We start from the raw sequence: 15,101 nt of genomic DNA, 5'->3' as shown, positions 1-15,101 counted from the left end.
GATTCTTGCCAAAAATTAGTTGCAAGCAAAATAAAGAAATTAATGAAATGAAGGAAGAACTGAATTGTGGGTTCTGTGCGCTGTTTTGATAGCATTGATCTCGCCAAAGTAGGAGGATTTTCAACTTTTCATGCTTCAACGCATGTGTGAGGCAATGATGCTGCAGCTGCAAAGCTAGAGCGTTGTCAATGAAAACAAACAGAGGCGGGTCTGAATCAAGTTATTTGTGTAGCCAGAAGGAAAAAATTTGGTTGTTTTTGGTATGACGAAGGAGCTCTCCGTTCTCAGAGTGCAGGTTTACTCGTAGTTCCTAGAGCAGAGATCACCAACTCCGGTCCTTGAGGGCCCCTATCCAGCATGTTTTAGATGTCTCCTTGCATGAACACACCTGATTCTAATCAATGGTCGTCATTAACTTGTCATCAAGGTCTGGACAGTTCTGTTGTTGACACAGCTCCTTGTATCATGGTGTGCTGAAGCAGGGAAAGATCTAAAACATGCTGGATAGGGGCCCTCGAGGACCAGGATTGGAGACCCCTGTCCTAGAGTATCCAAATGTAGATTTGGAGGGCGGGCCTTCTGCTATCAGGCACCGTTACCATGGAACCAACTTCCAATCTGGGTCAAGGAGGCTGACGCCACGTCCACCTTGTTCTTTCCATTGTTCTTGTAGTTTGTTGGGCTGGTCTGTCCCCCCCCCCTCCTCTTTTTCTCTTCTGTACATGTTTGCAGGCCGGAGCTTCAGGAGCTGCATGCTGACCTGCAGTCCCCCCCCTCTGATCATCCCACTGCTTGCTTCCACCTGTCTGTGTGGATGTCTGGTAGATGCCTGCTGACATCCTTTATGCCTTTGTTCTACCTCTGAGGGTAGTAAAAAAAAAACATCAATAATATTATAAGTTGTTGAAGTTTCAGTTTCTTATGTTAGGACCTCAAAATAAAGAGGCATGTGATAAAAAACATGTACAAAGTGCTTTTATTTGGTATGTTTAATGCATTATTTTGTACAAATTAGACATTCAATGCAACTAACTAACAAAAAAAGAAGCAGCTTTACCATGGGCTGAACACGACTATTTGGCTTAACATTCATCACATATGATTATGTAACAGGTTGGCCTGATGGTTTTGTATTGCAAAGCAAAGCAGCAGAGTCAAAGACAACCATATTGCTGCTTACCTGTGCACACTGCACAGCTCTCAATTTAAAGGGCAAGACGGTGTGGCTTGGCCTAGAATGCATTTATTATTTCATCAGAGTCCAGTTTCTCCGCAAGCTCTTTTTCAAACATGAGCCACGAGAGGCTCCTCAGTCTCTCTGTGAGCTGTGTCGCTCTGCTGACCTTCAGTCAAATAAATGTTTATTTTTGACTTATATTGAAGAGATGGTTTAATGATCTGTATGGTGTACATATAGAATAAAGCTCCTTCAGCTTATTTATTTGTGAAATGTGTTTTCAACCTCACTTCCTGTCTGGTGTAATTTATGCTGCAAAGGATGACCATGTGGTTTTATGACTTTACACTGAATTACAAAAATAAAAAAAACTAATAGTTTGGATGATACTGCCATCCTTTATTTGTATAAAAAATGCCTGAAATTTACAAAAGAATACTGAAAATGTAAAATATATTCCATATATAAAATTACATTACAGTTATGTAAATAGACAACATGTGTTTAAGGTTATGGGGAAACCAGGTTACCTGGGGCTGGCAAATGGGAAAGGTGTACAGGGCCCCAAGCACGTGTCCCCCAGGCCTTAGTAGTTTTGTTATTCAATATTCACCCGATTTGACTGTTATCAATCGGGTGCAATATTTGTATCACATTCTTAAAATCTGAATTACTGTATATAAACAGTTAACAGCCACTCTTGGCCTGACGTTTAGACTGGCCATAGCTGGCAGTGGGAGTGAGCAGAGGCCCCAACGGCGGTGGACGACAATGGCCGGGGAGGGTGGTGCGTCCGGGGTTTGGACCCCAGTATAACTGCCAGCAGTTCTAGTTATTATTATAATTATATATTTATTGTTATATTGCTTCTAAATTGTAGTAAATGTGACTCTTATATGAATGATTTTTTTATTTTTTTATGCACACCCCTAATTAATGATCAAAACCTGTCTTTTAACTCTCATATAAAAAAGGTCACAAAGTTAGCTCTCTTTCATTTGCACGATATTTGGAAAATTAGAAACATCCTGACTAAAAAGGATGCAGGAAAAATGAATCTATGCATTTGTTAACTACAGGATGGATTATTATAATCTATAAAAAACCTTCAACTTGCCAAAGTGCTGCAACAAGAGTGCAAACTAGAACTTGGAAAAGAGATCACGTCACCAGTTCCTGCTTTATTACATGTAATCTCATGTAATCTCATACGGATTATCTGAGATTATATCTCTTGTCTTAATTTGATCAAAGCAACCTTATTATTGAAATGTAACATTTTAAGGATGTTTTTCATGTATATAACACCATTTGTGTGTGTGTGTGTGTGTGTGTGTGTGTGTGTGTGTGTGTGTGTGTGTGTGTGTCGGTGTGTGTGTCGGTGTGTGTGTCGGTGTGTGTGTTATATAATTGATTTTAAGAATGTGATACAATATTGCACCCAATTGAAGTCGAGTGAATATTGAATAACAAAACTACTAAGGCCTGGGGGACACGTGCTTGGGGCCCTGTACACCTTTCCCATTTGCCAGCCCCAGGTAACCTGGTTTCCCCATAACCTTAAACACATGTTGTCTATTTACATAACTGTAATGTAATTTTATATATGGAATATATTTTACATTTTCAGTATTCTTTTGTAAATTTCAGGCATTTTTTATACAAATAAAGGATGGCAGAACAGAAAGTGTGGAACTAAAAGAATCATCCAAACTATTAGTTTTTTTTATTTTTGTAATTCAATGTAAAGTCATAAAACCACATGGTCATCCTTTGCAGCATAAATTACACCAGACAGGAAGTGAGGTTGAAAACACATTTAATAAATAAATAAGCTGAAGGAGCTCTATTCTATATGTACACCGTACAGATCATTAAACCGTCTTCAATATAAGTCAAATATTATAAAAAATAAACATTTATTTGACTGAAGATATTGCTCGGATTTAAATAAATGATAAAACTAATAAAAATACAAACCAAGTCCATGAATCAGTTTTACAGCTTCATTGAGTTTCAAATGACATCAGCTGTTATTGTTGACAAAAATAACATTATTGTTTATTCTTGAATGTATTTCAGCCATCAAGAAGTTCATCTGGTCTTCTGTAACCAAAGAGTTGAAAGTCCCTCTCATAAAGTTTGTACAGCCTCCTCCTGTCCTCCAGAGGAACCGTTCTGAACCAGTTCATGACAGAGTCGGGAGACGTCATGTTTACGTAGGAGGGAGGGAACTTAATGTCATTGTGCAGCTTCAAGATCTCTAGAAGCTCCTGAGCATCTTCCTGAAGAGTCTCCTGGTGGCCAACAAAATCATACCTGGAAAGAAAACCAAACCAAATAAAAATCAGTCACAGAAGTGTTTCTTGTTGTTTTGACTGTGGACACAGGGAAGCCAGAAAACATGTTCCTACGGTATGAGGCAGGGGTGACACAGGCGATGCATCTGCCTCCAGTGCGGCTCAAAGGGCTCATTCCTCTCGGTCTTTGGGTCCAGCAGGTACTGAATAAAGTTGTGAAATGAGGGGTGCAGACCTGATGCTAACGCCTCCTTCACTGTCTTTGGTGGATTAGTTTCGTTACCATAGAGACGCAGAATGTCCCTGGCAAAATTCTCATAGAAGTATTGATTGTTCTTTCTGAACTTGTCCCGGTAGGCAGAGATGAGACGGACAAATGGGTCACGGACAAACAGGAACTTGGTGTAATGCTTAAGCCTCACCTGCAGGAAAGATGACGACAGATCAGATCGTCTATTGATTACAGGTGTGTACAGATGCGGCTGTATGAACTGACCTTGATCTCTGTTTTTGAAAAGCTGCTGAGGAAGGAGAACTTGTTCCCGGTGTGGATTGAGACATTTTGGAGGGATGTGAGGTCAGGATATGGCTCATTCTGCTTAAGAACATACATCACCTTCTTCCAGTGGGTACACGCCACCTGTAGAGGAGATACCAAACAGAGTCTACCGGCGTGCTGGTGCTTGGTGATGGTGTTAACCTGTTTATTGGCTATACAGGTGTTAATAATAATAATAATAATAATAATAATAATAATAATAGTAATAGTAATAGTAATAATAATAATAATAATAATAATGCTTAGGCTATTTACATACATGGCTGCTATTTGCCCCCATGTATAATTAGAAAAAAAAATTGTTTATAAAAAAAATAATCCATCAGCTCAACAGTGATTGACAGGTATTCACACCACTTTTGATAAACTTCATTTAATTGCTTCAAAATATCTTACAATGACATAAGAGCAAAAATTGTTCATACAAAAGTGTGAGAGCAGACGTTTGCCTGGCTCTATTGTTTGACATGGTTCCAATTTTAGAGTGGTGCACATGCGCAACGCATTTGTTTTCATATGTCAACAGGGTGTGAATAGCTCAGCTGGTGGGGGCTTGCTATTTGTACCCTGGTGCAAATAGTCACTCCGTAATAATAATGTGGTTGCTCTATTTTCTTTTTGACGCAGATATGAACGCTTTTAAAACTCTGCTTAAATGACAGGACTAAGGGAGGGCTAAGACTTTTTCACAGGCAATTAAGTAATCACACCCTCCTTTACCCTGTGAATCACCCTCCTGTTTAATTGTGCTACATAAATAAACTTGCCTTGCCTTACCTAAACCAAATTGAATCCTCAGTGCTATTGTTTTAAATATTTGTGCTGATTTTTAAAATAACTGCTGTTCAAGATGCACCATCAGTGCTTATGGGAACTAAAATTCATAAGTTATCCTTTTTTCGAACTTTACCATAAATATTTTTTCAGATAAAACCCAAAAACAACTATACTATGCACACAAAATAAAACTATACTATAAATTCTTTGTTAGACAAGGAAGTGTAAAATCGCACTAATATAGATTTATTTTTATTTAGCATTAACAGATGGAGGCTTCTGTGCTGTCTATACTGTCCACATTTGTAGGAGCCATTTGGTATTTTGCTTTGTTGATGGTATTGGCCCCTAGATGGCAATGGTATGCTTACCTGCAGTAGAAGTAAACTGTCACTGGTCAGGTGAGGTTAGTTTAAGTGTCACAATTTTATCTTTTGTTTGTCACTACAACATTTTACCTAGCGCTGATACTTTACGTGAAAATACATGGATATGATGTGTGAGAGAGTGATTGTATCCCCTTAACTTGGGAATGAAACAGTAGATGATGCCGTGTTTGTCATTCACAATAAGATGACGTAAATCCTTCTGAGCGATGTTTCCTAAATTCTTGTCATCATGACATAGTTCTCGTAGCAGCTGCTTCCTTACTTCCTGTTTGAGCTCTGTTGTAATGATAAAAGTAAGAACATGTATTAAAAAAGTGTTAAAAACTGAACAATTATACAAAAGTGATCAAAGTACTGAAGCTTGATGTAAAGTTAATTTTCTCAGCACTGCAAAAACTCAAAATCTTACCAGGAATATTTGTCTTATTTCTAGTTAAAATGTCAATTTTTTAGTAAAAAAATCTCATTACACTTAAAACAAGAGTCATTACCAGAAAAATAACTTGTTATTTGACAATTGTCACCTGTTTCATGTAAATTTTCCCTTGAAATAAGTAGAAAAATCTGCCAGTGGGACAAGATTTACAATCTCACTACAAGCAAAAAAATCTTGTTCCACTGGCAGATTTTTCTACTTATTTTAAGTGAAAATCTACTTGAAACAGGTGAAAATTGTTTTTCCAGTGATGAGTCTTGTTTTAAGTGTAATGAATTTTTTTTTTGACTAGAAATTAGACATTTTAACTAGAATCAAGACAAGTATTCTTGTTAAGATTTTGAGTTTTTGCAGTGAGGGGGAAATGACGGGTTGTGTGAGAGTGACGTTGAACCCCCCGTGGAACGTAGAAACACGCTCTGTGAGAATTTTGAGTAGCAGGTGTGTACTTTTCTGTTCTTGAGTCACGCTCCATTTGTAATATGACATAAAGAATAAAAGCAAACATCCAAAGAGGCCGAAGAGCAGAAGTCGTCGTCCGAATGTTTCTCTCATGACATCTGAAGGCTTTTATAGCCTAAAAGTTTAAACAGCAGAAACAAATGGTTGAAACCTTACTATATAAAAGGTTTGCTGAAAGCTAAACATTACACATATGCGATTGTCACATTGCTCACCGAGTTGCAAAGGTTTCTGATCCGCTGGCTGTTGTACTAGTGTTCACCAATATCTGCGGTGTATCTGAAAGAGCACAATCAATGAAAAAAGGAATTTATAAAGCAAAGATAAAGTGAAGGAAAACAATTTAACCAAATGGCTGATATATGAAGTAACTGGAACTAACTGTCACATTTATTGTCTGATAATGATAATCCAATCAACTACTGTGATTGAACCTGAGAGGGGAAGTTCCCACCAAAGAAAAAGAAAACAAAGATTTGTATTTTCAAGTTACAAATTAACATTCTGAACTTACCAGTGCTGAAAGGAGATCAATGGAAGAAATGCAGGGATGGCGATCACAATGCGCTTTTATACACTCCCATAGTCCAGTCCAGCTCTACAGGAATGCTTTTTCCTTGCGTGTGTGTGTGTTTGTGTAATTCCTTCCATTGTCTCTGTCATTCTGTATCTTGACATGTTTAAATAAACATTACCTGCACCACCTTTACATTGGTAGATCGCATAGATAGATTGTATGTGTGGGAATGTATGCTGCTCTAAACCTGTAAGCTCCCCTCCTTTGCATCACAGGTGTTTTCTTTGTTCTACGATCGAAGAAATAATTATGTTCAGAGCACTGGTTTAGCCAGAAAAGAAACTTTGGGTGTGCACCAGCAAAGACTGGGTGTGCAAAATTTATTTTCAACAAAACTGGACGTCACACCTCCACAAACATTCAAAAGCATGTATATCCAACATTATTAACAGTACAAAACATATCCACACGTCGTGTGTGCTCTCAGTAATAAAAAAACATATCCATGTTTGAGAGTACATATGACATGCTCTCAAATAAAATATATTATAAGTATAATAATATATATAATATAATAATAAGTAATAAAATAACCACACTTTATGCGTGTCCTAAAAAAACATCACAAAAACATAACCACACACACACAATGAAGCGAACATAGTGAAATATACCACTCATGCAGCCATAACGTATCCACTTTACGTATGATCAACAAAGATATTTAACCATAGGCTGAACACGACTATTTGGCTTAACATTCATCACATATGATTATGTAACAGGTTGGCCTGATGGTTTTGTATTGCAAAGCAAAGCAGCAGAGTCAAAGACAACCATATTGCTGCTTACCTGTGCGCACTGCACAGCTCTCAATTTAAAGGGCAAGACGGCGTGGCTTGGCCTTGAATGCATTTATTATTTCATCAGAGTCCAGTATGATATTAATAATATTAATATTATGATATTTCCAGTATGATATTACGTATTACACAGTTACGTATATTATTATTATTATTATTATTATTATTACTATTATTATTATTATTATTATTATTATTATTATTATTATTATTATTATTATTATTATTATTATTATTATTATTATTATTATCATTTTTATTATTATTATTATTATTATTATTATTATTATTTTGTGTAGACTTATGATACTTCATTTTGTTCTTTTTGTATATTCTATTCAGTTAAAAGGTGGGCAAGATAAGCTTTATGCTTCAAGCCCAGACGTTTTTCGGTCAAATAATCACAATGTTGACCAGGGAAAAACCTGTGTTATCTTGTTTGTTGATTTTTGTTTGTGATTGACCGAAATAAATATTAACCAACTAACTACTATGTAAACAGAATTGTACTGTAACAGGCAGGAAAAAAAGTTGTGATTAGATTCTTGCCAAAAATTAGTTGCAAGCAAAATAAAGAAATTAATGAAATGAAGGAAGAACTGAATTGTGGGTTCTGTGGGCTGTTTTGATAGCATTGATCTCGCCAAAGTAGGAGGATTTTCAACTTTTCATGCTTCAACGCATGTGTGAGGCAATGATGCTGCAGCTGCAAAGCTAGAGCGTTGTCAATGAAAACAAACAGAGGCGGGTCTGAATCAAGTTATTTGTGTAGCCAGAAGGAAAAAATTTGGTTGTTTTTGGTATGACGAAGGAGCTCTCCGTTCTCAGAGTGCAGGTTTACTCGTAGTTCCTAGAGCAGAGATCACCAACTCCGGTCCTTGAGGGCCCCTATCCAGCATGTTTTAGATGTCTCCTTGCATGAACACACCTGATTCTAATCAATGGTCGTCATTAACTTGTCATCAAGGTCTGGACAGTTCTGTTGTTGACACAGCTCCTTGTATCATGGTGTGCTGAAGCAGGGAAAGATCTAAAACATGCTGGATAGGGGCCCTCGAGGACCAGGATTGGAGACCCCTGTCCTAGAGTATCCAAATGTAGATTTGGAGGGCGGGCCTTCTGCTATCAGGCACCGTTACCATGGAACCAACTTCCAATCTGGGTCAAGGAGGCTGACGCCACGTCCACCTTGTTCTTTCCATTGTTCTTGTAGTTTGTTGGGCTGGTCTGTCCCCCCCCCCTCCTCTTTTTCTCTTCTGTACATGTTTGCAGGCCGGAGCTTCAGGAGCTGCATGCTGACCTGCAGTCCCCCCCCTCTGATCATCCCACTGCTTGCTTCCACCTGTCTGTGTGGATGTCTGGTAGATGCCTGCTGACATCCTTTATGCCTTTGTTCTACCTCTGAGGGTAGTAAAAAAAAAACATCAATAATATTATAAGTTGTTGAAGTTTCAGTTTCTTATGTTAGGACCTCAAAATAAAGAGGCATGTGATAAAAAACATGTACAAAGTGCTTTTATTTGGTATGTTTAATGCATTATTTTGTACAAATTAGACATTCAATGCAACTAACTAACAAAAAAAGAAGCAGCTTTACCATGGGCTGAACACGACTATTTGGCTTAACATTCATCACATATGATTATGTAACAGGTTGGCCTGATGGTTTTGTATTGCAAAGCAAAGCAGCAGAGTCAAAGACAACCATATTGCTGCTTACCTGTGCACACTGCACAGCTCTCAATTTAAAGGGCAAGACGGTGTGGCTTGGCCTAGAATGCATTTATTATTTCATCAGAGTCCAGTTTCTCCGCAAGCTCTTTTTCAAACATGAGCCACGAGAGGCTCCTCAGTCTCTCTGTGAGCTGTGTCGCTCTGCTGACCTTCAGTCAAATAAATGTTTATTTTTGACTTATATTGAAGAGATGGTTTAATGATCTGTATGGTGTACATATAGAATAAAGCTCCTTCAGCTTATTTATTTGTGAAATGTGTTTTCAACCTCACTTCCTGTCTGGTGTAATTTATGCTGCAAAGGATGACCATGTGGTTTTATGACTTTACACTGAATTACAAAAATAAAAAAAACTAATAGTTTGGATGATACTGCCATCCTTTATTTGTATAAAAAATGCCTGAAATTTACAAAAGAATACTGAAAATGTAAAATATATTCCATATATAAAATTACATTACAGTTATGTAAATAGACAACATGTGTTTAAGGTTATGGGGAAACCAGGTTACCTGGGGCTGGCAAATGGGAAAGGTGTACAGGGCCCCAAGCACGTGTCCCCCAGGCCTTAGTAGTTTTGTTATTCAATATTCACCCGATTTGACTGTTATCAATCGGGTGCAATATTTGTATCACATTCTTAAAATCTGAATTACTGTATATAAACAGTTAACAGCCACTCTTGGCCTGACGTTTAGACTGGCCATAGCTGGCAGTGGGAGTGAGCAGAGGCCCCAACGGCGGTGGACGACAATGGCCGGGGAGGGTGGTGCGTCCGGGGTTTGGACCCCAGTATAACTGCCAGCAGTTCTAGTTATTATTATAATTATATATTTATTGTTATATTGCTTCTAAATTGTAGTAAATGTGACTCTTATATGAATGATTTTTTTATTTTTTTATGCACACCCCTAATTAATGATCAAAACCTGTCTTTTAACTCTCATATAAAAAAGGTCACAAAGTTAGCTCTCTTTCATTTGCACGATATTTGGAAAATTAGAAACATCCTGACTAAAAAGGATGCAGGAAAAATGAATCTATGCATTTGTTAACTACAGGATGGATTATTATAATCTATAAAAAACCTTCAACTTGCCAAAGTGCTGCAACAAGAGTGCAAACTAGAACTTGGAAAAGAGATCACGTCACCAGTTCCTGCTTTATTACATGTAATCTCATGTAATCTCATACGGATTATCTGAGATTATATCTCTTGTCTTAATTTGATCAAAGCAACCTTATTATTGAAATGTAACATTTTAAGGATGTTTTTCATGTATATAACACCATTTGTGTGTGTGTGTGTGTGTGTGTGTGTGTGTGTGTGTGTGTGTGTGTGTGTGTCGGTGTGTGTGTCGGTGTGTGTGTCGGTGTGTGTGTTATATAATTGATTTTAAGAATGTGATACAATATTGCACCCAATTGAAGTCGAGTGAATATTGAATAACAAAACTACTAAGGCCTGGGGGACACGTGCTTGGGGCCCTGTACACCTTTCCCATTTGCCAGCCCCAGGTAACCTGGTTTCCCCATAACCTTAAACACATGTTGTCTATTTACATAACTGTAATGTAATTTTATATATGGAATATATTTTACATTTTCAGTATTCTTTTGTAAATTTCAGGCATTTTTTATACAAATAAAGGATGGCAGAACAGAAAGTGTGGAACTAAAAGAATCATCCAAACTATTAGTTTTTTTTATTTTTGTAATTCAATGTAAAGTCATAAAACCACATGGTCATCCTTTGCAGCATAAATTACACCAGACAGGAAGTGAGGTTGAAAACACATTTAATAAATAAATAAGCTGAAGGAGCTCTATTCTATATGTACACCGTACAGATCATTAAACCGTCTTCAATATAAGTCAAATATTATAAAAAATAAACATTTATTTGACTGAAGATATTGCTCGGATTTAAATAAATGATAAAACTAATAAAAATACAAACCAAGTCCATGAATCAGTTTTACAGCTTCATTGAGTTTCAAATGACATCAGCTGTTATTGTTGACAAAAATAACATTATTGTTTATTCTTGAATGTATTTCAGCCATCAAGAAGTTCATCTGGTCTTCTGTAACCAAAGAGTTGAAAGTCCCTCTCATAAAGTTTGTACAGCCTCCTCCTGTCCTCCAGAGGAACCGTTCTGAACCAGTTCATGACAGAGTCGGGAGACGTCATGTTTACGTAGGAGGGAGGGAACTTAATGTCATTGTGCAGCTTCAAGATCTCTAGAAGCTCCTGAGCATCTTCCTGAAGAGTCTCCTGGTGGCCAACAAAATCATACCTGGAAAGAAAACCAAACCAAATAAAAATCAGTCACAGAAGTGTTTCTTGTTGTTTTGACTGTGGACACAGGGAAGCCAGAAAACATGTTCCTACGGTATGAGGCAGGGGTGACACAGGCGATGCATCTGCCTCCAGTGCGGCTCAAAGGGCTCATTCCTCTCGGTCTTTGGGTCCAGCAGGTACTGAATAAAGTTGTGAAATGAGGGGTGCAGACCTGATGCTAACGCCTCCTTCACTGTCTTTGGTGGATTAGTTTCGTTACCATAGAGACGCAGAATGTCCCTGGCAAAATTCTCATAGAAGTATTGATTGTTCTTTCTGAACTTGTCCCGGTAGGCAGAGATGAGACGGACAAATGGGTCACGGACAAACAGGAACTTGGTGTAATGCTTAAGCCTCACCTGCAGGAAAGATGACGACAGATCAGATCGTCTATTGATTACAGGTGTGTACAGATGCGGCTGTATGAACTGACCTTGATCTCTGTTTTTGAAAAGCTGCTGAGGAAGGAGAACTTGTTCCCGGTGTGGATTGAGACATTTTGGAGGGATGTGAGGTCAGGATATGGCTCATTCTGCTTAAGAACATACATCACCTTCTTCCAGTGGGTACACGCCACCTGTAGAGGAGATACCAAACAGAGTCTACCGGCGTGCTGGTGCTTGGTGATGGTGTTAACCTGTTTATTGGCTATACAGGTGTTAATAATAATAATAATAATAATAATAATAATAATAATAGTAATAGTAATAGTAATAATAATAATAATAATAATAATGCTTAGGCTATTTACATACATGGCTGCTATTTGCCCCCATGTATAATTAGAAAAAAAAATTGTTTATAAAAAAAATAATCCATCAGCTCAACAGTGATTGACAGGTATTCACACCACTTTTGATAAACTTCATTTAATTGCTTCAAAATATCTTACAATGACATAAGAGCAAAAATTGTTCATACAAAAGTGTGAGAGCAGACGTTTGCCTGGCTCTATTGTTTGACATGGTTCCAATTTTAGAGTGGTGCACATGCGCAACGCATTTGTTGTCATGTGTCAACAGGGTGTGAATAGCTCAGCTGGTGGGGGCTTGCTATTTGTACCCTGGTGCAAATAGTCACTCCGTAATAATAATGTGGTTGCTCTATTTTCTTTTTGACGCAGATATGAACGCTTTTAAAACTCTGCTTAAATGACAGGACTAAGGGAGGGCTAAGACTTTTTCACAGGCAATTAAGTAATCACACCCTCCTTTACCCTGTGAATCACCCTCCTGTTTAATTGTGCTACATAAATAAACTTGCCTTGCCTTACCTAAACCAAATTGAATCCTCAGTGCTATTGTTTTAAATATTTGTGCTGATTTTTAAAATAACTGCCGTTCAAGATGCACCATCAGTGCTTATGGGAACTAAAATTCATAAGTTATCCTTTTTTCGAACTTTACCATAAATATTTTTTCAGATAAAACCAAAAACAACTATACTATGCACACAAAATAAAACTATACTATAAATTCTTTGTTAGACAAGGAAGTGTAAAATCGCACTAATATAGATTTATTTTTATTTAGCATTAACAGATGGAGGCTTCTGTGCTGTCTATACTGTCCACATTTGTAGGAGCCATTTGGTATTTTGCTTTGTTGATGGTATTGGCCCCTAGATGGCAATGGTATGCTTACCTGCAGTAGAAGTAAACTGTCACTGGTCAGGTGACGTTAGTTTAAGTGTCACAATTTTATCTTTTGTTAGTCACTACAAAATTTTACCTAACGCTGATACTTTACGTGAAAATACATGAATATGATGTGTGAGAGAGTGATTGTATCCCCTTAACTTGGGAATGAAACAGTAGATGATGCCGTGTTTGTCATTCACAATAAGATGACGTAAATCCTTCTGAGCGATGTTTCCTAAATTCTTGTCATCATGACATAGTTCTCGTAGCAGCTGCTTCCTTACTTCCTGTTTGAGCTCTGTTGTAATGATAAAAGTAAGAACATGTATTAAAAAAGTGTTAAAAACTGAACAATTATACAAAAGTGATCAAAGTACTGAAGCTTGATGTAAAGTTCATTTTCTCAGCACTGCAAAAACTCAAAATCTTACCAGGAATATTTGTCTTATTTCTAGTTAAAATGTCTAATTTTTTGTCAAGAAATCTCATTACACATAAAACAAGAGTCATTACCAGAAAAATAACTTGTTATTTGACAATTGTCACCTGTTTCATGTAAATTTTCACTTGAAATAAGTAGAAAAATCTGCCAGTGGGACAAGATTTACAATCACTACAAGCAAAAAAATATTGTTCCACTGGCAGATTTTTCTACTTATTTTAAGTGAAAATCTACTTGAAACAGGGGAAAATTGTTGTTTTTTCCAGTGATGAGTCTTGTTTTAAGTGTAATGAATTTTTTTTGACTAGAAATTAGACATTTTAACTAGAATCAAGACAAGTATTCTTGTTAAGATTTTGAGTTTTTGTAGTGAGGGGGAAATGACGGGTTGTGTGAGAGTGACGTTGAACCCCCCGTGGAACGTAGAAACACGCTCTGTGAGAATTTTGAGTAGCAGGTGTGTACTTTTCTGTTCTTGAGTCACGCTCCATTTGTAATATGACATAAAGAATAAAAGCAAACATCCAAAGAGGCCGAAGAGCAGAAGTCGTCGTCCGAATGTTTCTCTCATGACATCTGAAGGCTTTTATAGCCTAAAAGTTTAAACAGCAGAAACAAATGGTTGAAACCTTACTATATAAAAGTTTTGCTGAAAGCTAAACATTACACATATGCGATTGTCACATTGCTCACCGTGTTGCAAAGGTTTCTGATCCGCTGGCTGTTGTACTAGTGTTCACCAATATCTGCGGTGTATCTGAAAGAGCACAATCAATGAAAAGAGGAATTTATAAAGCAAAGATAAAGTGAAGGAAAACAATTTAACTAAATGGATGATATATGAAGTAACTGGAATTAACTGTCACATTTATTGTCTGATAATGATAATCCAATCAACTACTGTGATTGAACCTGAGAGGGGAAGTTCCCACCAAAGAAAAAGAAAACAAAGATGTTGTATTTTCAAGTTACAAATTAACATTCTGAACTTACCAGTGCTGAAAGGAGATCAATGGAAGAAATGCAGGGATGGCGATCACAATGCGCTTTTATACACTCCCATAGTCCAGTCCAGCTCTACAGGAATGCTTTTTCCTTGCGTGTGTGTGTGTTTGTGTAATTCCTTCCGCGACAACAGCGCTGACGCCCCCCACCCCCCTTCCCTGCCCTGGAGCAAGCATCGTCATCGTACACGATGGACAGCTAAGAATTCCTTCCATTGTCTCTGTCATTCTGTATCTTGACATGTTTAAATAAACATTACCTACACCACCTTTACATTGGTAGATCGCATAGATAGATTGTATGTGTGGGAATGTATGCTGCTCTAAACCTGTAAGCTCCCCTCCTTTGCATCACAGGTGTTTTCTTTGTTCTACGATCGAAGAAATAATGATGTTCAGAGCACTGGTTTAGCCAGAAAAGAAACTTTGGGTGTGCACCAGCAAAGACTGGGTGTGCA

The 15,101-nt window shown here is 37.5% G+C and overlaps 2 protein-coding genes across 4 annotated transcripts; both read right to left on the bottom strand.

Annotated features, from left to right (window-relative positions):
• Window positions 1–2,952: 2,952 nt before the first annotated feature.
• On the bottom strand, window positions 2,953–6,745 carry LOC133452039 (carbohydrate sulfotransferase 12-like). Of its 3 annotated transcripts, XM_061731225.1 has the most exons (7): window positions 6,615–6,745; window positions 6,316–6,379; window positions 6,088–6,215; window positions 5,341–5,478; window positions 3,974–4,119; window positions 3,592–3,899; window positions 2,953–3,496 (listed from the first exon to the last, which is right to left on the bottom strand). In XM_061731225.1, exons 3-7 carry the CDS (start codon window positions 6,191–6,193, stop codon window positions 3,256–3,258), a joined length of 939 nt encoding a protein of 312 aa, XP_061587209.1. In that variant the 5' UTR covers window positions 6,194–6,215; window positions 6,316–6,379; window positions 6,615–6,745; the 3' UTR covers window positions 2,953–3,255. The 3 variants fall into 3 exon arrangements, with proteins under 3 accessions (XP_061587209.1, XP_061587210.1, XP_061587211.1); XM_061731226.1 differs by lacking the exon at window positions 5,341–5,478 and having other exon boundaries at window positions 2,954–3,496; window positions 3,974–4,117; XM_061731227.1 differs by lacking the exons at window positions 5,341–5,478; window positions 6,088–6,215 and having other exon boundaries at window positions 2,954–3,496; window positions 3,974–4,117.
• Window positions 6,746–10,991: 4,246 nt separating this feature from the next.
• On the bottom strand, window positions 10,992–14,375 carry LOC133452239 (carbohydrate sulfotransferase 12-like; the record flags this gene model as incomplete). The annotated part of the gene is made up of 5 exons (XM_061731458.1): window positions 10,992–11,514; window positions 11,610–11,917; window positions 11,992–12,137; window positions 13,358–13,495; window positions 14,333–14,375. Coding segments are annotated over 5 exons (876 nt in total), but the record flags the coding sequence as incomplete, so codon positions are not given.
• Between the last annotated feature and the right edge of the window lie 726 nt (window positions 14,376–15,101).

The sequence above is a fragment of the Cololabis saira genome, chromosome 10 (genome assembly GCF_033807715.1).
Source record: "Cololabis saira isolate AMF1-May2022 chromosome 10, fColSai1.1, whole genome shotgun sequence".
In the NCBI taxonomy this organism is placed as follows: domain Eukaryota; kingdom Metazoa; phylum Chordata; class Actinopteri; order Beloniformes; family Belonidae; genus Cololabis; species Cololabis saira.
Note: the sequence above shows the minus strand (reverse complement) of the source record. Positions and strands in the feature narration are given on the sequence as shown.

Bases quoted from the DNA above. Each gene is read 5' to 3' on its own strand.
- LOC133452039 (XM_061731225.1), bottom strand. From the start codon at position 6,193: ATGAGAGAAACATTCGGACGACGACTTCTGCTCTTCGGCCTCTTTGGA. The intron at 5,479-6,087 runs GTACACACCTGC...TCATTACAACAG, and splicing joins CGTGACTCAAGAACAGAAAA to AGCTCAAACAGGAAGTAAGG. The intron at 3,497-3,591 runs GTAGGAACATGT...TTTTCTTTCCAG, and splicing joins TGTCACCCCTGCCTCATACC to GTATGATTTTGTTGGCCACC.